The following is a 21,659-nucleotide window of genomic DNA, read 5'->3' as shown; positions in this document are numbered from 1 at the left end:
AGATATATAAAAATGAAAAGTATTAAACAACTTTACAGTTTAGAATCGTGCATGTCCGCGTGCATTTGTGCGTGCGTGTGCTGCAGTACGCTCCTGTTATAACACGCTCCAACCCACATACCTCGCGCGCTGCCTTTGCGCTCCGTGCGCTCATGGGGAGTCTGCTCTCACTTGCAGTTGCATCACCTCCCTTTCTTTCCTTGTTCTCGCTCCGCTTTTAAAGTCCATCATTAACGGGATTAAACAGCTGAGATTTCGGAGAGATGGAACTAGAGGGTTTGAGGCGATGTTTCCCGGTCTTCTCTTCTGATTGGATCAGGGAAAGATGATGTCAGACGACCGCATGCGCCCCGGATTGGAGAGAGAGGAGTAAACAAAGCCTCGAGGAGGAGGAGGAGGGGGAGGAGGAGGAGAGGTCTCCACATCTCGAGACAGTCCGACCGACACACCGGCGGCCCCGGTGGCGCGTACTCGTCTGCTAAAGGCTGAAAGTTACACTGAAGGTCCCACTTTAATGGCTGACGCGCTAAAAAAGACTTTTGGAAAAGGGACACTTACCATCGTCTTTTATTCCGGACGCTAGCTATGTTCTTTTTTTTCTCGTTTGAGTAAGAGACAGATTCCCTAACTTAGCGCGCAACTGTTCCTTAAAGTATCGAAGGAATTAATCGGCTGCTGTCTGCGTCGTTATCGCTGTTCTGTGCGCTAATGCAATTTTGAGAAATTAAACAAGTGAAGTTATATCAGAATAGACATGCAGCAGCGATGCAACCCGGTCGTTTGAGGACAGTCTGACTCTTGGATCAGGCATCATGGTCCGATAATTGGAAGACAGAGAGAGACAGAAAGTAAGAAATAAAGAGGTAAAAAGACATTTGGGACACTTTGTTTGTGGGAACATCTGCCTCTCACGTCCAGGTGTCCCGCCGAGCGGTGCGGAGTCTCCAGCTCAGGCCGGCAGCGCTGACATGCTGCCCAAAGTCGAGACTGAATCCCTGGGACTCTCTCGATCGTATGGAGAACATCGGCGCATGCCAAGGAATATGCAAGGTAAGAGCTGTCATTGATTTTCCTCTCGTACGACCACAAGGCAGATTCATAAGCTTCGACTTAAGTAGTTTTACGGAACGTTATCAGACTAGAAGTCCTCAGTGCGTACCTCAATGACACCAAAAGTTTTGAACACGCGTTTAACACATTTCTGCGGACAATGTAGGACAATAACTGGTGATATAGGCAATATAGACTTAATGGACGTGTTTAATTATTAGGCACATTAAGTTAGTTTTTGGAGATTTTTGGAATTTCTATTAGTATGGTTTGTGGATCGGTTTCTGTTATTTTCTCTAAATATTTTCTCTGATATAATAATTAGAAAACATGAATGCAGATCAAACCTGGGCACATTTTTCGATGGTGTGGCGCGTGATCAAGCAATGATTATACCGAGCAGCTGTCACTCATGCTGGAAGTGTGCGGGCGCCTGGTGCGTAAAACGGTGAGACAGAGCAGAGTTCTGTGTATTTAACTTTTTTTATTTCTGTGGTTTTAGAATAAACCACTTAACTTCTTCTCAGCGCAATATGCAGAATTGGCTTATGATTTTGTCTGAATACAAACAGTAGTTTAGACAGAGTTTTGGCCAATTTATCAAAAAGAAAGACATTTTCTTTTTAGAGATTGCAATTAGTGATTTGCCCCCTGCCAAAATTTGATCTCGGGACAGTAAACTTTCGTCAAAGAAGCCTATTAATCCTGGTCTAATTTAAACTTAATAGACATTGTTAAATTAATCTAAATTAATTTATATTTCTTGTGTTCATAACAAAATTCTGCTTTGTAATTCATACAAAGTTGGCCTAAAAATGTTATTTCAAAATTAGGATTAAGTTAATTAAAAAGGGGCACCAAATATCGCTTTTATGATGCTATACTCATGTATGTACTTTATCGTTTTTTATTTATTTTTTTACATCTTAACACAGATTTCAAATATTAAGTTGAAAGTGCGAAATTAGGTCCATGATTAAAAAAAAAAAAAAGTGCAGCTTTGATTGAGAAGAAAAATCAGATTCTGTATATTTATTAAAATTTCCTACGGCATACATTAGGATATGATGTATATATTTTATTGATCTGCTTCTACAAAATCCGCAGAAAGCAGCGACATTTTTTAAAAGGGACTGACTCTTCTGCCTAGACAAACTCATTCCCCTCACGTCATTTCACAGCAGTATAAACGGGCAATCAATTAGCCCGGTCTTGGTTTATGAGACGCTGATAACACTCACAAGACAAGGAGTGGCTTGTTAAAGAGCACATTATCTATTTTCACGCAGGGCTAAAAACAAGGTAGCTCGGACTGAGAGAGGTTTTCTCTTAGAATCATCAGTGCTTTGGACAAATGCTGTAGCTTTTTGGAAATTGCATGAGACAGTGGCCGTCGAGGTGAGGGCCAGCAGGTGAGAGACTGTGCTGACCGGTATGTTTCTGCTCCGTGTGTAACCTGCACACACCTTATGTGCACAACATCCGCTTGTTTCTAAAGCAAAAAGGCAGAAAAAGGAATGGAATGCAGGAGGTTCAACTAAACTCAATTTAGCCATGCAGATCTTTAGATCTAAAAAAATATGTTTATATTTTGTAATACAGACAGAAAAAAAAGTATTTAAATGCGAACGCAATTATAGCAGCAACATATGTACAATTTTAAGGGAGAACATATCTGGTTAAAACCCAGATAGAATATTTCTGGAAATATTCTTTATTTGTGGTATGCGTATCTGCAACCAGTGCCCCGGTAATGTTAACGTTCTTGATTAAAATGTGTCCAAATATAGCAGCTGTTGTGCGTCGTGAGTTCATGATTGCAGTCCCTACACATTTTCTCATTTATGCGCTTTAAGGCAGAAGAAAGTTCGGAAATTGAGTTTGCTTTGAGCTTCTGTGGAAGAAAACGGCGGCTCGGTGGAACTTGTTGCTTCAGCTGGAATATGCAGCGCGGATCCCAGCAGGGCAGCGCGTTAACAAACCAGAGCTCATGTCTAATTAAAAGGTCTTAGTGAGCAGATGAATGAATTTGAAGTAGATCAGTATATGTAAAGGCATTGGAAGGCGTCTAGTTGACATAGCCTACTATTTCCACACTTACAGCCACATCCACTGAAGTTTTTCTGTTTGATCCTGGCTGCTTTGTATGATTGCAACCATAAATGCGTGTGTAACTCTTGTAAATGTCAGCCTGGCTGTTTGCTTATAGCGCTGTCACTCCCAGTCTTATCAATGCAAGCATGTCCAATACGCAAGGCAAAGGGGGCTACAACAAATACAACAAATAGGAATCGAAGTATATTCAGTCTTAAATCTTAAAGAAATAAATGGAAAATATTCCGATGTTGTGGATCTACTTATTTCTAAATTGATATTAAATTACAAGTAATTCGTTGTATATTAAAATTATCATGTCAAATCATATCGACGACTTGTAAAATGGATTTTTTTTCCAGCACACGCAGAAAGTCACATCAAATGTTGCCTCTGCTTTTGTGTCACCAAAAACACACACAAATAAACAATCGCCCTATAGCACTGCGAGTTATTCTTCGAGAGAGAGAAATAATGTGGGTTCAAGTTGGTTTTGGATGTTTTTTCTCCTCGCCTGCAGAGATAAGGGCTTCTCTGTGTGTCTTCATTTGTCTGTGGGCGGTAACGTTTTCTCCTCCAATCCTTAACTCTAATATCTCTCCATTTCCCCCAGCGATTTCACGACTTAGATGCATGCATATTTATGAGGTTCACTTTCATGCGCTTTTTTTAATTTATTTTTTGGCTCCTGTCTGCAACGAATGTCGAGGAGAGGGCGGCAACAACGAGACATAAATGGTTGCGTCCTTTCAACTCATTCCAAAATCAACTTCATCGTCTTCCCCTCCTCAAATTAAACCTCTACAAGTCCAACAGAACTTAAAAAAAAGAAGAAGAATCTCATTCAATTGCGTCGCGTAGTTTCCCGTGGTGCATCTTGATGGATGAAAGTGGGCTTTTGGAAAAAAAAAAAAAAAAAGATTGCTCAGCACTGAAATAGACCTCTCTGTGTGTCCGTGTCTCATCCTCAGCACCCCAGTTAAAAATGATGGACTACTCCTATGACGAAGACTTGGACGAGATGTGTCCCGTGTGCGGAGACAAGGTTTCAGGGTATCACTACGGACTACTGACCTGCGAGAGCTGCAAGGTTAGTGCCCTCAGTCTTCACTCCCCAGTGGAAAACCATTACAATAATATTGTGTGCGAATGGTGCCCTTTCCCGTTTCTGCTTTGATATCTAAAATATTCCTAGAGTCTGAAATTGTATTTGGTAGTGAGGTCTTAATTATATATAGTTATCTAAATTACTGGTGTTATTATAAAGTTCCTGTAGTACATCAAAGCCTGTCAGCGTCAGGTTTACAGTGGCTGAGTATGGTTTGATTGTTTGCAGTATTTAGTAGTAAAGCTGGACTTGGTTATTAATGTGCTCTTTGCCATTTTTGTTTACTTTAGTATGATTTTTTTTTCCTGAAATATTGCAGATACAGCCATATTTGTATTGTTCAATTCTAAAATGCATACACTCCATACATAGAAATACTTTGGCTCTTATATTTCTCTACATGTGCTGTGTTTCAGTGTACTCTATTAAGCTCTTTTTTCACTTATATTTTTGCATGACAGGTACTTAGCCGACATTTGTGTCCAGAGTGATTTGCAACAAGTGCAACTGTTCAGTAAAGAGTCAGTTCCTCTTCAATAAGGTTACAGGAAAACCAAAGAGGCCGAAGTTCACATATTGTTGTGACAATTGATGCAACAAACTTTTCCTGTGAGTGTCAGAGGATTTTGTAAAGCGGTGAATGTCTTGGAAAAGAAACAGTTCAAACGCATGCAAAGGGGTTTTGTAAATTTAGCAACCACCACCACAAACGCAGAGGGGTGGGGGGGGTAACCCAGGAAGCAAAGTACACAATAATACCAGCACTGTTTGTACAAGCATGTTCTCTGCTGTCTAAAAGTCATCACAAGTTAATTAAGAGAACAGCAACATTGTCTGGTTGCAAAATATTTCCGTTTAATAATGAGGCTACCGCAAAGCAAACAGTTACTGCTATTATTTTGAGCTCTATCAACAACCTATTTGTCCCTTTCTGCCTATTTCCACAGTTTTCCTCAACACTGAGCTAATATACTTTACCCAAGTTTTTTGTTAGCCCAGTAAAGCTGTCTGCACAAAATTAAGCTAGGACAAATGTCTCTGTGTTAACACTATTCAGTGTAAAATTGCCGTTCACGGTATTGATGCCGCAGCTCACATTTCTTGCCTATGTGGTCATTATTCACAGCAGATGTTATAGATTTGATCCCATATTATGACCTTGAGATGCCGAGCACTTGCTTGAAGGGAGACGTCAGTGGCATCTCTGCTGCTTTCCAGCCTCAGCACAGGCTCGTGTTGAAGAGCCAGTCCACAAACCCATTTCCCAGTTCAACTGAAACGCTCCGGTGTGTGTGTGTGTGTGTGTGTGTGTGTGTGTGTGTGTGTGTGTGTGTGTGTGTGTGTGTGTGTGTGTGTGTGTGTGTGTGTGTGTGTGTGTGTGTGTGCGGCGGTTGCGAGTTTGTGTGCATGTGTGTGTGTGTGTGTGTGTGTGCATGCAGGATGTAGATGAAGTATTTTATAAAGTGCTATATATCCTTGTTGAAACATGATTGATAATTACCTGAAGCTTATCATTGATTATCTCTAAAATGCAGGCAATCTATCCAGTTAAAGTATGATTGTCAGAGCTGGAGACATACATCAGTGTGTTGACATGTTACAGACTCATATTGCTATTAAATATTCACTATCAACCAGGCCGTGCAATCCATCTCCAGTGTAATAGAGGTTCCTCCCTGGCCACAGCTGCGTGCAAACTGGAAGAACCAGCACTTAGATGTTATTTTTAGTTTTCTATAAACATCAAAGTACCTCTGTTTCAGTTTTTGTTGTGCGCTACCTGAGGAAGATTCACAACTTTGTGGTATCTGATTTCGAAAATACTTCATAATTTCCAGCGTGTCCTTGCACCCTCTCACCCCAGCCCTGCCTATACCCTTCAATCCCTAAAAAACACAGTTGTGAATAACACGCATTTGTTATCAGGGTCATATTCTTTGGAAGGTTTGGTTGGGTCGCCAGTTTTGGGCTGAGGAACACATACGCACATAGAAAAAAAGAGAGAAGGATTCTTTAACCTCCCCATAATCCTACCAGATCACACTACACACATAGTGTGTTAGTTCATACAACACTCTAGCCTACATAAAGTAAACATGGTACCACATCATAACTGCTGGAATAACAACAACAAGCTGAAACAGGCTTCATTGTCCTCGTTGTACACAAACAGGCTCAATCCCAGCATGCTTCATTTTGGGAGACCAAGACTTTGCTAAGAGAGCAATGGCAGAATAATCCTAAAATACTGACATTACAATCAACTAGTAAGAAGGTCAAGGGTCAGAGCCTTAGTGCATAGTGGACAAATAAAAAATATATTTAGGATCTGCAGAAGTTTAAGGAAAGAAAATACAAGCAAAGCAAGATATTTAGTTTTTATTTTAAAGTTAGACAGAGCACATATCAAGTAAGGTGTATGGGAGACAGAGATTCGAGGAGATAAAGTGGTGATCTGAATTCTTTTTTTTCTTTTTTTTTTTCTGCTTCTAATTGGAGTTACTGGCCAATATTGACATGAAGTAAAAGCAGTTTCCTGGTTGATGTTTTTGTGCCGAGAGAGTGCCGTTTTTCAGGATGGAATTCCAAGGTCAGGAATACCCAATTGCTCAGATAATTTATCACAGTAAAATTGGACATTCATTTTATGAATAGCTTGTGTCTACTTTACAGCATATCAAGTGATTGTAATGATTTCAGATTTTATGTTGATTTGTGACACCATTTTGTGTTAATGAGAAACTTTGCCATTTTTAATAGCAACAGAAATCAAAAGTAGCTTGCAGCAATCCCTTTATGAATAAAAATTAGCCTTGACGAGTGTCTTTTCTTGGTTTGAACTGCCGGTCAAATTAAAGCTTTTTAGTGATGTTGTCCGCTAAATCTCCAGAAGTGATGTAGTGTGGTTTTTAAAGCATGTTAGAATCCAGTTTGGTTAAGATATTTATAGCGCATGCTGTGCACTAAATGGAAAATTGGAGAGAAAGTTCTCTCTCAAGCATGGATTTTTTAGCACGGAGAAGTCGATAATCCAAAAAGAGTGCAGTGGATTTTTTTTTTTTTTTTGGATGGATCAGGCAATGCAGATTGTCAATTAAATTTGTGTTTGGTGAGATATTGACAGCAGCATGTTCTTTTTTATTTTTATTTTTTTTAAAGACCAGGTTTAAGGATTCTCCTCCTAGGTTATGGATCTAGAATACGTTAATACCATCTTCCCTTCGTTTGATTTTCACTGCTGCTGCCTATAATTAATTCCACGTTGCAGGTATGAATCTCTGTAATCCCGGAACTGTGAATTATGGATATAATTTATTGGATTTTTTGGACTCCTGTGCTCATATTTTTCAATAATTAAGTGGAGAGTTGAAAAGATGCGTTCCCTGAGTCTTTACCTGAATATATTGAGATATTAATAATATTGAGAATAGCAATGTCATTTGGACAGGACATTGACTAGATTTCATACCCTTTATAAATTAGTTTACAATGCAGGGACAACACAGACAGTGAGGCAGGTATGTAGAGAATTTATGTTTTGCTCATTGTTATAGGCTGATTAAAATTAAGGTATGTAAATACAAATGTATAAATAATTTCCTTGTGTGACATTATCAAAAAGTTTTATAAATACTTAGTTTGCAACATTATATAAAACATTTTTTCAGAAAGAATGAAATGTGTTTAATTTGTAACGAGTATGTATTCATGCCCTGCTTTATATTGCATCACAGCATCAATTGGATTGCAGCTTTCTAAACTTCAACCTATGTGTGTGTGTGTGTGTCTGTGTGTGTGTGTGTATCCATTAAGCCTGTCCCTCTCCATCTGTCTAGGAGTGTGAATGGGCCAATTACCATCGCATTGCAGGGGTCAAGCGGGTTGACGTCTTAATTGGTTCTCTCCGCAGGGCTTCTTCAAGCGCACCGTCCAGAACAACAAGCGCTACACATGTATAGAGAACCAGAGCTGCCAGATTGACAAGACCCAGAGGAAGCGCTGCCCGTACTGCCGCTTCCAAAAGTGCCTCACCGTCGGCATGAAGCTAGAAGGTACGGCAACATGTTTACATTTTGACGGTTCAGGTGTTTGGCTCATGGCTCAGTTACTTTAAATCACAAGATTTTGCTTTAGCAATTCAATGTGTTTCCAGTTTAAACGTGAGGTCACGATGAGATGAGAGATCTTCAACAGTGTTTCAAAGTGCAACAGTGACTGGTAGATAATGTGTAGCTGTCAACATTTTGGGATTCTTCAAATTAGATAAATAGGAGACAGTTGTTGCATAAAGGAGAAAGGTCTTTCATATCCAAGTGATTACATGTATAACAGACAATGTCTTGCTCAAAGGCTCCCGGACAGAACAGATGGCTGTTATTAGTACTGAACATGCTGAGCAATAATCAGTGCACTACTCATTTCCTTTGCTTAAGTAAAAGTATCAAAATTACATAAGTAAAAGTACATATTATTAGTCAAATGCACTTAAAGTATCAAAAACAAAAGTATTAATAATGCAGAAACATGTTAGTGATTATCTATTATATTTATATTATTAGATTATTATCACTAATGCGTTGCAAGTATCAGTTTACTGTTATAGGTGGTCAATGTGAAACTAACTTTAACTGTTGTATATAGTACAGTTACAGTAGTAAACTGCAGTAACTAAAGCTGTCAAAAAATGTAGTGGAGTATTAAGTATCATAATAATAATACTTTCTCTGAACTGTAGTACTGTAGAGTTGAAGGATAAAATAGAATAAGACAGGAAATACTCAAGTAAAGTACTTCAAATATGTACTTAAGTACAGTACTTGAGTTACATTCCACCACTACCAGTAACAAGATGGCTTCTAGGCCACCTAATGCAAATCCAGGCTGGTTTTCACCAGAAGTCTTTTAAAATAATCTGGGAGAATATTTATCTTTTTTTATAGTGCACATACATACAGTACATACATACTGGTTTTTTTCTGTTCATGAATAGTTTACCACAGATTTAGTCTATTCTGGGGTTTCATAGAAAACACCACTCACTAAAATATGATCCAGAGTTTACAGTACACATATGCAGCAGTGGAAAAACAGATCCAGTTATTGCTTTCTGTGTGCTGCATTATACGGTATATTTTTTTCGAGATATGATGCCTGTTTGCAATTACTCTTACTGAAAGTTGGGGAGGGAAATATTACAACATGAAGCAGCTACAATTGGAGGTTGACTGCTTCTGGACATCCACAGAGAAGTTTTATAAAGTTGAACACAGTTAATCATAGCACATTCACTTTTTTGGAAAAGAGTGAAAATACTCTTTCATGATCAATTTGCATGTGAATAGTTTCCTTCCAAACTGGAATACAGTATCCACCATTTAGAAAAGGTTGATACCTACTTTGACATAATAATTGCCTGTATGAAAGGAGAATATTGTATTTATTTAAAGATTTAACAATGAACAGTAATATCTGTTCTTGCAAATGTATACCTAGAATTTTGTGAAGTGAACCCTTTCATTACCACCAAAGCGTTAAAATCCAGCATTGCTTATTAGTATTAAGATGGGGTCAGGGGGAGTTAAGGGGTATATTGTAGCTGCTGTGCACTTAAGCTTGCCAGACAGAGTAATAGATAAAATATTAAACTTGGCAGCAGGGCGAGAATGGTAATGATGATACTTTTGGCCAGCTGTTTCGAGGCCTCTTTGTTTAATTTGAACGTGGCTCAGAAGCTTGTTCAAACATGGCTATCCAGAAGTGACAGGACGGCAGGGCAAGAAACATTCTTCCAATGGTCAAAGATAATATTTAAAATCAACTATTTTTCCACACATGAGTTGACAAGTTTTATTCTGAAATTGCTAATTTTGGAGTGAATAAAGCGACCTGAAGGTCACCTTTCAATACTTGTAAAATAGGGGATTTAAAAGCTAAAGTTCGTAGTTATTATTTTGTTAACAGTGAGGTTAAGTTACAATACTGTCCTTTAAAAAATACTGGAAATTGTGGTACTTAGTGTAGTCTTTAATATGTGTTGTTATTTATTCGGTTTCAGTCTAATATTGAAAGAAAATTCTTCACACATTTGTAATAAAAAAAATATTTTTAAATCCCTAGGCTCTTGAAATGATCACATACAATTGAGAAAAGTTAATGTGTTAAAGGAATTAGACCCTGGGAGGGTAAAAGTGGAGCAAAGACTAACTAAAATCTTTCCGGAGGCTTCTTCTCCTTTTAGCTGCCATGTGGGGTGTAATTAATTGCTGTTAATTGTAAATGGCCGCTGGGCAGAATGTCCTGGCCTGTCATTTTCCAGCTGACACAGGTGGGGAGGGGGAAGCGTTTGATTTGTTTTGCTGGCGGTAGCTTTCAGCTCGGGGCAAGACGGGCTCTGCAGCACTCTGTCAGGGGCCAGAAGCTCCAGTGGGCGACTCCTGCCACAACCAGTAAAGACGTCCCTTACAGAAAGGCTGACACCCCTCAGCAAACACACACACACGCTTCACACAAACATACAGCTCTCCCTGGTAAACACATACATATATTCATGAGAAGCCCAAAAAGGTGTTCAGAGGGCCACAGGCAAGAGGGAGAAGCTGTCATTTGATCTACAAAGAAATGTGTGTACAATAACTGTGAAAGAGGAAAGGAGCTTTGGGGGTCATGAGCAGTCTTTTCATTCCATTACCCAGCAGCTTGCAGCAACATGTGAATTCAGGATATCGAGTGGAAACCAAAATGTTTACAAAGATTTGAGGAAAACTTGAAAGTTTTCTGACTGTTTACTTTTGCCTTTCTGTTGTTGCTCAATGTCCTTCCTGTTTGTTGACGGGACGCTTTGGTGTGAGGGAGGTAGCAGTAAAGAAGTCTGGGTTAGCGTGTGTTAATGTTTCAAAGTTGAGGGAAGGTAGCGTAACAACGTGAAATGGCAGACGGGCGCATGTCAGAGTGATAGACTGTACAGTAAACAGTGTTGTGACATGCCTATCACCCCATCCCAACTCCATACACCATTCATATTATCTTGAGCTGATAACAAAAATAGTTAAGCCTGACGCCTGGCTTTGCAAAATGAAGAAAAAACACTGCAGAGGCGAATCATATTTTCCTCTGTGTGTTCTTCTGCCACTGGATAAATAACATAGCTATGACCCAGTGTGTAACAACCAAGATATGATGTGAGATTTTCAAAAATCTCATATGAACTGTGAGAGTTGATGCAACAACTAAATTAACACTCAAGTGAATCTGGATATGAGTGTGATCTTTAACCTAAAATCACTCTAACCACATGCCATCAGTTGCTAACATCAAACTGTTTATCATGAAATTATAAAAAGTTTAATATATTTTATAAATGTATTTTAATATTTGTCTATAAAAAGCTTGTTTAATCTGTTAATGTATCTGTTTTAGTTACTGTCAGGGAAATGCGGGTCATTGTGTCAAACAGTATTGAAATAAAAAATAACACACACAATGATGATGGAGCCTGGCAGCCACACACTCATTTAACCAAACACACACAATGCTACCGTGTTGTAAAATTCTTAGTTAGTACTTAGTAGTTTCTTGGTATGCCCTGTAGTGCCTCAGCTCTTGATGTTGACTCATTGAGGGAAAAAAAGCCACATCCCACTATGGTCTGACCCATTAGCACGTATTTCACTAAAGCTGATGAAGCGTGCCGTATCTGAACAGCTCCCACTGGCATGATTTTCTTTTTATGCTCGCTAGAAGTTGTCTTGCATCACATGCTTCACTTCACTGTTTCCTTCACTTGTGTATCATCTTAAAGACAGAGCGTAACAGTGGTATTAGTGATACGCTTTTTAATAAAGCAGAAGAAGCAGTTGTATATTTTCTCAATAACCATTGAAAATGTAAGTTGACAGACACCACATTAGAAATGGTAAGTATTACAACATTTTAACAAAACAGAATTCAGCTTTTGTCCTCCCATGATAAAATGCTGATTATTTTTCTTTACAGTTTTTAGATACTGAATGCTAGGTAGTATTTTCAGCTCGATTCAAAAGTGACCAGCCAGCATTGTCTTATTTAAACTAGACATGACGATATACTTAAATATATATTAATATTTAAAGTGGACTATTTATTTGGAAATCTAACTCTCAGTTTAACTTTTATTGGACTTTTCACTCTCACTTTCACTCAACAGACTCCCAGACTTTTCCATGCACTTAATCCATCATCAAATCTAAATTCATCAATTACTACAAATGCAAAACCTCTATTGAGCCATTCAGCACAAATAAGCGACACCTTCTGAGTGTTTGTATATTCCTCACTGTATCTCTCTCCCTCTCCCTCCACTTTTTATTTCCTCCCTGTCTCCATCTTTCTCACTCTGATTTGTCTTCCATCAGCCTCGCAGTACTTGCGGTGGAAGCCAGGGAGCTGTCCCATTACTTATGCATAGGTATCATAGGTATTCATGTGTGTGCGTGGGATAGGGCGCATACGGAGCAGGGGCCGGGGCCCCGACATGACAAACAGGGTGTCAGCAAGGCTCCACGGGACCCATTAATATGCTGGCGGCCGACAGGGATCCTCACCTACGCGTGCTTAATATTCCTGTATATTAAACAACCATAAATCAGAGGATTTAAGCACTGAGGGCTGTTGTGTGTGTGATTCAGTGTCTAAGGGGATATGTGTGTAAAGAAATTGAGTGTGTGAAGGATAGTGTGTGTGTGGTTGTTTGTGTTTGTTTATGTTTGAAACGCTATGTACACGGTGTACGGATACTTTAGGGAAAGAGGAATAGGATTGGTTGGGTCCGTTTCTGAATTTTTGGATGTGTGTGGGTGTGCCTGAGTGTGTTTTTGTGTGCACGTGCTCTCAGATGGTAAGTAAGTCAGGGGAATTCAGAGTTAAGACAGTGTCAGCCTTTTAGCCTGGCTTTAGGCCCAAAGCCTCACTGCTAACTCACAATATCCCCCAAACCAGATCCTTTTTACACTAATAAGTTTCTTCTTATGTATTCAAACTTTTCTTCTTTGGGATATTGCTGTTCATATTTTTATTTTATTATATACATTTTTTAAGTTCACCATATACATTTCCCCCCAGTTTCTTTTTCTTTTTGGCCTCTACCTTTGCGCTAAGCTAAGTGCTCATGGCTGCAAACACTGAAGTTTGATTCATTTCTGTACGTAGCTGTCTTTCTTGTTTGCCTGTTCAACAGTGGCGGCTGTCGCTGTTAATGCCAAACAAACATCAAACGTATCCCTTTCTTGGCACCACAGAAACCTACCAGTGAGTTTAAGTTTGGAACAGACACAAGCTTTTATGAAAGGGAAATTCAATTACTGCTGTGTTGTTTTTTTTTAAATGTTTCTGCATGGAAACATTTACAAATTAGTAACTTACAACTTTTTCATCCTTGTAACCTTCTAAAGTTGCATGGTCTTATGATAACTTTGTCATCATAAGCTCAATGCTGCCACAATCAAACCCATTAACATCCCTCCACCTCAGTCAAACACACACATTCATCTTCTCCCCCAACACACACCCGTACACTGTCCTGCTCTCCTCTTCCCCTCCCCCTTCCATATTAATCTCTGTTACATGCATGCAAATCACCTTTAATTAGAGACAAAGAATCTGTGTGTGTGTGTGTGTGTGGTGTGTGTGTGTGTGTGTGTGTGTGTGTGTGTGTGTGTGTGTGTGTGTGTGTGTGTGTGTGGTGAGACCTACACCCCCCGATACTAATATGCATAGTGTGATGTGGATCCCTGGGTCCGAGGCAGGCAAGAAGGCAGTCAGGGGCTAATTTTGTTTTCCCAGTAGAGCCAACTATTAGTTTCTCAGCTCATTAATTACGCTGTTGTGGAGAAATCATTAATAGTTAAAGTTGCCCTACAATAATGTATAATGGATACATTTGACGGCTCCTGATTCCTTCTTTTTTTCTTTTGATGTGTGATCAATATTTTAACGGTCTTGATAATCCCTAAACCTGGTTGAGTGGGCACTGGAGTTGACCTCAAGCATGTTGGGAAATGGTCTTGTGTGTGTGTGTGTGTGTGTGTGTGTGTGTGTGTGTGTGTGTGTGTGTGTGTGAATTTCACTGTGTATAAATTACATACCATTGAGCTGTCTGGCCTGCTACCATCTTTCTGTGTGATCTGGACCAGTGTGTGATGCTTTCCATGTTAGTGTGTGTTTGTGTGTGTGTGTGTGTGTGTGTGTGTGTGTGTGTGTGTGTGTGTGTGTGTGTGTGTGTGTGTTTTCTATAAGAATGTACGAGAAGGAGTCAGCATGTGGGTGTGAGTGTGTGAGTGTGTGAGTGTGTCTCTCCCCTCTCGGCTCCTCTCGCTCAGATCAGTGACAGACACTTTTGTGACGGAGGTCATTAAAATCACTCCCAAGGCAGCTCAGAGTGTGTGTGTGTGTGTGTGTGTGTGTGTGTGTGTGTGTGTGTGTGTGTGTGTGTGTGTGTGCGTGTGCGTGTGTGTGTGCATGTGCATGTGTGTGTGCCTCTCCTCACCCCCAAACTCCTCACCCCCACCCCGCCCCCTCCACACCCACTCTTCAATTTTCTTCTTCTGTTCTTTCATTCATCCATCAAGACATCATAAGCTTACTCATCATGTTATGTGACTATTCACTTTGTAGTATCAGGGCAAATGTATGTGCATGTATTTGCATACACATTTAAATGTGTGGGTTTATTTTATCGAATACAATGGAAATAAGTCTACAGTATTAGTATTAGTGAGTGTTTTTCTGTTGCATAGTCTCCCTGACACCCGTTAGCTCGTTGCATGCTGGGCTCAGCGAGCCTCGTCAGAGTAAGAGGTAATTAAGTATGAATAATTAACACCAGCGCCCCCCGACTGGGAGACAGCAGAGCAGCTTCCCCATGGCAGCAGTCGGCCAGATCACACATGGCCCTGGTAGTAGTCCACTGTATGCCCGGCTCGTTCATTAGAAATACCCACGGCACAGACTCGTTGTGATCCTCACCACAGGATCCTGCACTGAGGGGGGAAGCAGGGGGGCATCATGGGTATGTTTGGTTCATCAGAGAAAAAAAAAAATCAATTTGCTTATTGTCAGCCTTTTCGGGCTTTCGGGTTTTCGTAAAAGACAGTGACATTTTGAAGCTTTAGATATTGCATAATTAGATAACATTTTAAAACATATATATTTAAAAGGAGAACTTTCTTTCGGTCTGTACCAATGTTTAGCTTTTGAGGTGTGCATTTGCTGAGTGGTAGTGAGAGATAGCCAGCTGTAAAATGATCAGAGCGGTTCATAGAAGTTTGTGTCTCTGGTCAATGAGTAACGACCCTATCTGTCAGACCTGTGGGGCTTAGGAGTAAACAGGTAAATGTCAAGTGTAATCACCAAAGAAAAACCTTTGCCCTACATACAAGTTACAAATGAGGAGTTGACTTCCATAGTGCCATGCTTATATCTATATACAAACATGGACAAATGCTACAATATAGAGGATTTAGTGTGTAAAGGTACATTTTTTCAGGTTATGAAAATACATTTTATACATGGTGGACTTCTCATTCTGAATGAAACACTAACTTAGTATTAATATTGTCCTCTTCCTTCTTGTCTCCTGTTTGATCTCTCTTTCCATCTGTCAGCTGTGCGGGCGGACCGCATGCGTGGTGGTCGCAACAAGTTTGGCCCGATGTACAAACGTGACCGGGCCCTCAAGCAGCAAAAGAAGGCGCTGATCCGAGCCAACGGCCTAAAGATTGAGGCCATGACTCAGGTCATGCAAGCCGTGCCCACCGACCTCACCATCTCCTCAGCCATCCAGAACATCCACTCAGCCGCATCCAAGGGCCTTCCACTGAGCCACCACCCTGGCCACCACACCGGTCACCACCACCACCACCACCATCATCATGCCACCGCCCTGCCCCCCACAGACTACGACCGCAGCCCATTTGTCACTTCGCCAGTCAGCATGGCAATGCCACCACACGCCGGAAGCCTGCAGGGCTACCAGGCGGCCTACGGACACTTCCAGGGCACGCGCACTATCAAGTCAGAGTACCCAGACCCGTACACCAGCTCGCCGGAGTCCATCATGGGCTACGCCTACGTCGATGCCTACCAAACAGGCTCGCCGCCTAGCTTCCCTCACTTGATCGTAGAGCTGCTCAAGTGTGAGCCAGATGAGCCACAGGTCCAGGCCAAGATCATGGCCTACCTGCAGCAGGAGCAGGCCAGCAGAGGCAAACACGAGAAGCTCAACACCTTCGGCCTCATGTGCAAGATGGCCGACCAGACACTCTTCTCCATCGTGGAGTGGGCACGCAGCAGCATCTTCTTCCGTGAACTCAAGGTAAGTGTGCATGATCTACGTGATGTGGGGGGTTTTGTTTGAATGTGAGGACAATGTGTTCATTTTTCTACAACCTTATTTTCCTGGTTTTGGCCATTATTCCTTTCAGTTATGATAGCATACTGATAATTAAGCTTTAATTCTATTTGCAGTTACTCTGCAGGCCTTTAAAAAATTATGCTGCATTTTGTTTCAGAGGTAAATCTTTCACCACGTTGTCATCCATAATTGACAGTACTTTACACAGTTCATGAACATCATCTGCGTAATCCTTTATCTTCAACAGGCCTTTAATCTTCCTTTTTTATGCACTAGCTCAACACTAATGCGGAGTACACAGGGCTGTGGGTGGGGGGAGGGCAGTCTGCTCGTAGCTGCCACTGCTGTCTGTCCCATTGCCTGATCAAAATTCAGCAGCCAGCCACATTTACCCTGTGTGACACATTTTGGCTATGGGTTGTGAAAACTTTGACTATGAGCTTCAGGCACTTTTCATGCTAACAGGGTCCTAGTCTGAGGGTTTTATGTGAACTGCATACCGCCCATCTCCCCTTGAAATATTCCTCAGATCTAAGTGGGCACACACGGTGTGATGATAAGAGATATTGGCCATTATAATTTTTTGTGTGAGTGTTGACCATATCACACAGGGCATAGAGTCACAATGGCAACAATTTGTCTATTGCCTTTCCCTTTTAATTTCAGTTTAAGATATAAAGTTAGGGCCTACTTATGGAATAAAATAGAAAATTAGGGGAAAATAAAATCTAGACTGGGGACAGGATAATTTATTGTTTTGTAGTTCATGGTGTTTTATTTGTTTTTTTGATGTGTAGTTTTTTTTTTTATTGTTTTAACCTTAGAAGGACTGTATGTGTTTGCATGTGTTGTATGTCCTGTTCTCTTACATCAGGGACCATGTTGGAAAAAAGTGTTTCTCGCTTTTACATGTTATCCCCCCGTTGCCTTTCTATATCCATAAATAAACCAAACCAAAAGTATGATTTATTTTTTTACCTTTAATTATTTGTGATGGACACACTTTCAAAGCATTTTCACTAGGTATATGTAAGAGACCATGCCAAGTCTATTAAGATAAGATAAGATAAGCCTTTATTGTCTCCCATAGGAGACATTCATCTTGGGCATTCAAGAGAAACGAAATGGCGACATCGCGCATAAACACATAATAAACATACAGTTAACCTACATAGAAACATAATCATACATTATCTCATCCAATGCGTCAATGAAAATCTGATAAACCTCCCACAATATTCCCCTACCTTTCCTCACAATCACAGAAGAACAGAATAGAACCCACAACACATCCTCCTCCAGGAGTATTGCACTTAATTTTTTTTTTGGATTTGATTGCACATTTCCCATTAACTCACGCTGTGGTAAATAACGTTTGTATTGCACATTGCCCAATTGCATAACACCATATCAAATACAACATATATATATATATTGCACCAGTACCCTATCAAGCATTGCACATCCTATAACCATAATGGTCACTACCACAAATATTAAAACAACATTTTAGCCTGGCAAACACTGTGTCCTCTGTGAATGTTTAGCACTGTCAAACCCAACTGACCAATAGTAACCGTCCACCAACGCCTCACTCTAAAAATTAGCTAATTCCCACTTATTCATCACAGAGCACAAGCGAGAGTTTCTGGTGTGTGTTTGTGCGCTCGCAGCTTTATTTGCTTTGAATGAAGGTTAATGTTCAGAGGGAAACCAAAGGCGTATGATTAGTCTGTGCCTCACCTGTTTTTCTTTCCGTTGTCTGACTCCTTTGTCTGATTTGTTTCACACCGGATCGCCAAAGGCACAGCTGCATATTCATGGGCCCGGGTCTGTTACAAAATTCCCTCCAAATATTTGATATTATTTTTAAAGGGGAAAATAACAAATGAAATAAATGTAATATTAAAACAGAGCCACTTACAACACAGACAAGAGTCCTTGAAAAACACATGTTGACATTTAGCATGCACCATGTCCCCGCTATTGACATTTTCGAGATCTGTATTTGCATTCAACTAGGTTGCACAGTACTTCACTCGTACACACAAACATATACACACACACACACACACACACACATATACACACACACACACACACACACACACACACACAGGCTCGTTTTGAGGTGTGGCCACAGCTAATAATTGTGTGTGGTTTGCCCTATTTCTCACACCCTCATCCTAATTCAATTATCTCACCCACTTGTATTTGTCACTCCCTGATTTGCTGCTGAATGAAATGTCATTATGTTTGCCTAATGGCTACCCATATTACTTGAGCTTAATAGTAGGCTAATTGAACTAGATGCCTGTTACAAAGGTAGGAAATGACCTGAGCTCAATGCCCCAACAATCCTCTCCTGCTCCTATTGCACGGGCCTCATTGGTTTAGGGGAGGTGAAGGCATATTTCACTTAAGTGACAAAGATAATTGAACTGAACCCCCCTTGCAGTGTTTTTAAAAGAGCCATCTAAAGCACAAGGGGGATTGAAAATAATGTGCTAGCTGTGTTTTTCCCCCCCCCCCCCCCCCCTTTTTTTTTTTTTAATACTTCTGAGGGGGTTTTTTTAGAATTTTTTTTTTTTTAATTAATAATTTTTAAAAAAATTTTTAAAACTGCTTGTGTTAGTGATGAGGAGAATAAGCAAACCGTGAGCTATAGCCAAGCTGATATTGAACACATTTATGTGTGTATGTGTGTGTGTGTGTGTGTGTGTGTGTGTGTGTGTGTGTGTGTGTGTGTGTGTGTGTGTGTGTGTGTGTGTGTGTGTGTGTGTGTGTGTGTGTGTGTGTGTGTGCGTGTACTGCTCAAGCATGACAAACATTGTTAGGGGATTAATTTCCCAAACTACCTACTACAAATAGTGTGTCCATTGTTTTTTACCTTTCCTTCTGATTGCTTTTTAAATTAAACATATGATTTTGAATCCACCTGACCTTCGACATTTCATGTTACAGTTTTTTTTTCAATTGCTTAACAACAGTGGGCCCAACGGGAGCTACATGTGAACCAAACTCTAGTTCGTTTTTCATTGCTTGAACACAGTTTTCAAAACTCTACACACTTATCCCATGACTTTAACCACAACCTGCACAACACTGTGGATTTACAGCACTTTGTTCAAACGCTAACACACTGCTGTCAAAACTGTTAACCACACATTCTAAACAGAATAGATTTCAGTCTGGTGCCTATCAAACACTACTGATTGCAATTTCAGATGAAAGACTTGTTAGTGAACACATACTGTATATACATGTATATACATATATAAATATAAATATAAAAAAGTCTTTCTGTACTGCAGTATATAGGGAAATATCAGAAAGACTTATTTTGGAAATAAAGAAACACTGAATACAGTAAGAATGAATCAATTATACACTGTACCATTCGAGATAAACAGTAAACAGGTAAAAGAGCAAAGATACCAATATGTCCAGGTAAATGTCTGAGGATACATACACAGCTATAAAAAATGTGGAAGAAATGGAAACACAATATTCATTAGATGATGCAGGTCCATAGCAAGCCAGGACATCCAATGTTCTTTGTTATTACGTACCTTTAGTTTTAAACTTTTTTTCCAGTCATTACATAAATTACTACAGATAAAATAAAATGATACATCTGCAAACTGCTGATTTTCATTCCTTCTTGGTTACATAAAAAAACTGGTATGTTATAAAATAATGTGAAAGAATTTCACTCTTTTTTTAAAAATAAACTATTGATTAGTGTGAAGTCACTTAAATTATTCAAACTGTAAAGATTAAAAGTGTGTATTTTCTGTAATGGTGTTTGCGCTAGTGTTTTTACTCTCAGTGTGTTCTGAGTGACGGTGTTATCTCAGTGAAGATTGTTCATAGCACTTGGCTACACTGAGCTGGTTTTGAGATGTGTGTTAAGAGTTGTGTTGCTTGGAATGATTTTTGTAGGTGATGTGACCTGTTTAGTTCAGGTGACCGTTGGCAATGCAGACTGTAGTTATAGTTTTGCACATGTGGCTTCAGTTGTGACGACAACTGACTAGATCTGACTATTAGATGTGAGGTCGAGCCTGGGGCCAGAGAGATAGGAAGCAGAGTAGAATTAAAAGTTTGTCACAGGAGTAGTGTGGCGCTGTAGGAAGCTATAAATACACTTTCATCTAACACACACACACACACACACACATACACACACTCGCACATACCCACATGAAGACACAGACACCGCTCTAACATAACGCACAGCCCCTCTCACTATTATTAGCTCCGTAAGAACAAAAGAATTTCCCTGGTAATAGAGCCAAGCTGGGAGGGTGTGTGTGAGGCGTCTGCCAAAAAAAGTGTTTAAAGATTTAGTTTCCATAAGTTGGCCTCGGTCACGGGACTCATAAATATTTAGCCATTAGGAGTACCTTCTAAAGAGCTCTCCCCTTTTGCTCTCTTTCTCCCCCTCTTTCTGGGAATGAGGCATGACGTGAGGGACGTTTATTTCTAACACCTTGGATCCGAGAAGTTGGGGCGGGCATATACCGCCAACCTACCCTTTTGATTGGTTTAACACATCAACAATTAAAGAAAGTCAGGTCTGGTGCAATGCTTTTGAAATCAGAGACCAAGTGGCGTGATGATGGAAGGTTTTGGCAGAGTTGAGATCACTTGTGGTTATTTTATTAAAATTTTGAGCAAGCTGAAGACAGGTGTGTGTGTGTGTGTGTGTGTGTGTGTGTGTGTGTGTGTGTGTGTGTGTGTGTGTGTGTGTGTGTGTGTGTGTGTGTGTGTGTGTGTGTGTGTGTGTATGTACATCGATGAATCGAAGTTTGTGTCTGTCAATGTTTGCACTTGCACATAAGCCTATTCATTTATTCAAATCTATTTAGCACTTAATATGAGTTTTAGTATGTGTTATCCAACATATTACTGCGGTTACAGATGCAGATTTAGGTCAGTTGTTGTTAATGTATGGATTGATTTTTTTGAAAGATTAGATTGTTGTTTAATGAGTCTGGGCCACTTTTTAATGTATTT

The 21,659-nt window shown here is 40.0% G+C and overlaps 1 protein-coding gene across 1 annotated transcript in view; it reads left to right on the top strand.

Moving 5' to 3' along the window:
- The first annotated feature begins 423 nt into the window (after positions 1 to 423).
- nr5a2 (nuclear receptor subfamily 5, group A, member 2) overlaps positions 424 to 21,659 on the top strand; it is a 70,559-nt gene continuing 49,323 nt past the window's right edge. Inside the window, exons 1-4 of the mRNA XM_039811825.1 lie at positions 424 to 1,050; positions 4,116 to 4,234; positions 8,163 to 8,304; positions 15,889 to 16,598. Of these exons, the coding sequence (XP_039667759.1) occupies positions 969 to 1,050; positions 4,116 to 4,234; positions 8,163 to 8,304; positions 15,889 to 16,598 (1,053 nt within the window). The 5' untranslated portion in view covers positions 424 to 968. The remainder of the gene's footprint in view (positions 1,051 to 4,115; positions 4,235 to 8,162; positions 8,305 to 15,888; positions 16,599 to 21,659) is intronic.

This window comes from Perca fluviatilis, chromosome 9 (genome assembly GCF_010015445.1).
Source record: "Perca fluviatilis chromosome 9, GENO_Pfluv_1.0, whole genome shotgun sequence".
Taxonomy (NCBI): Eukaryota; Metazoa; Chordata; class Actinopteri; order Perciformes; family Percidae; genus Perca; species Perca fluviatilis.
The sequence above is the reverse complement of the archived record's forward strand: the minus strand, read 5'-3'. Positions and strand labels throughout refer to the sequence as shown.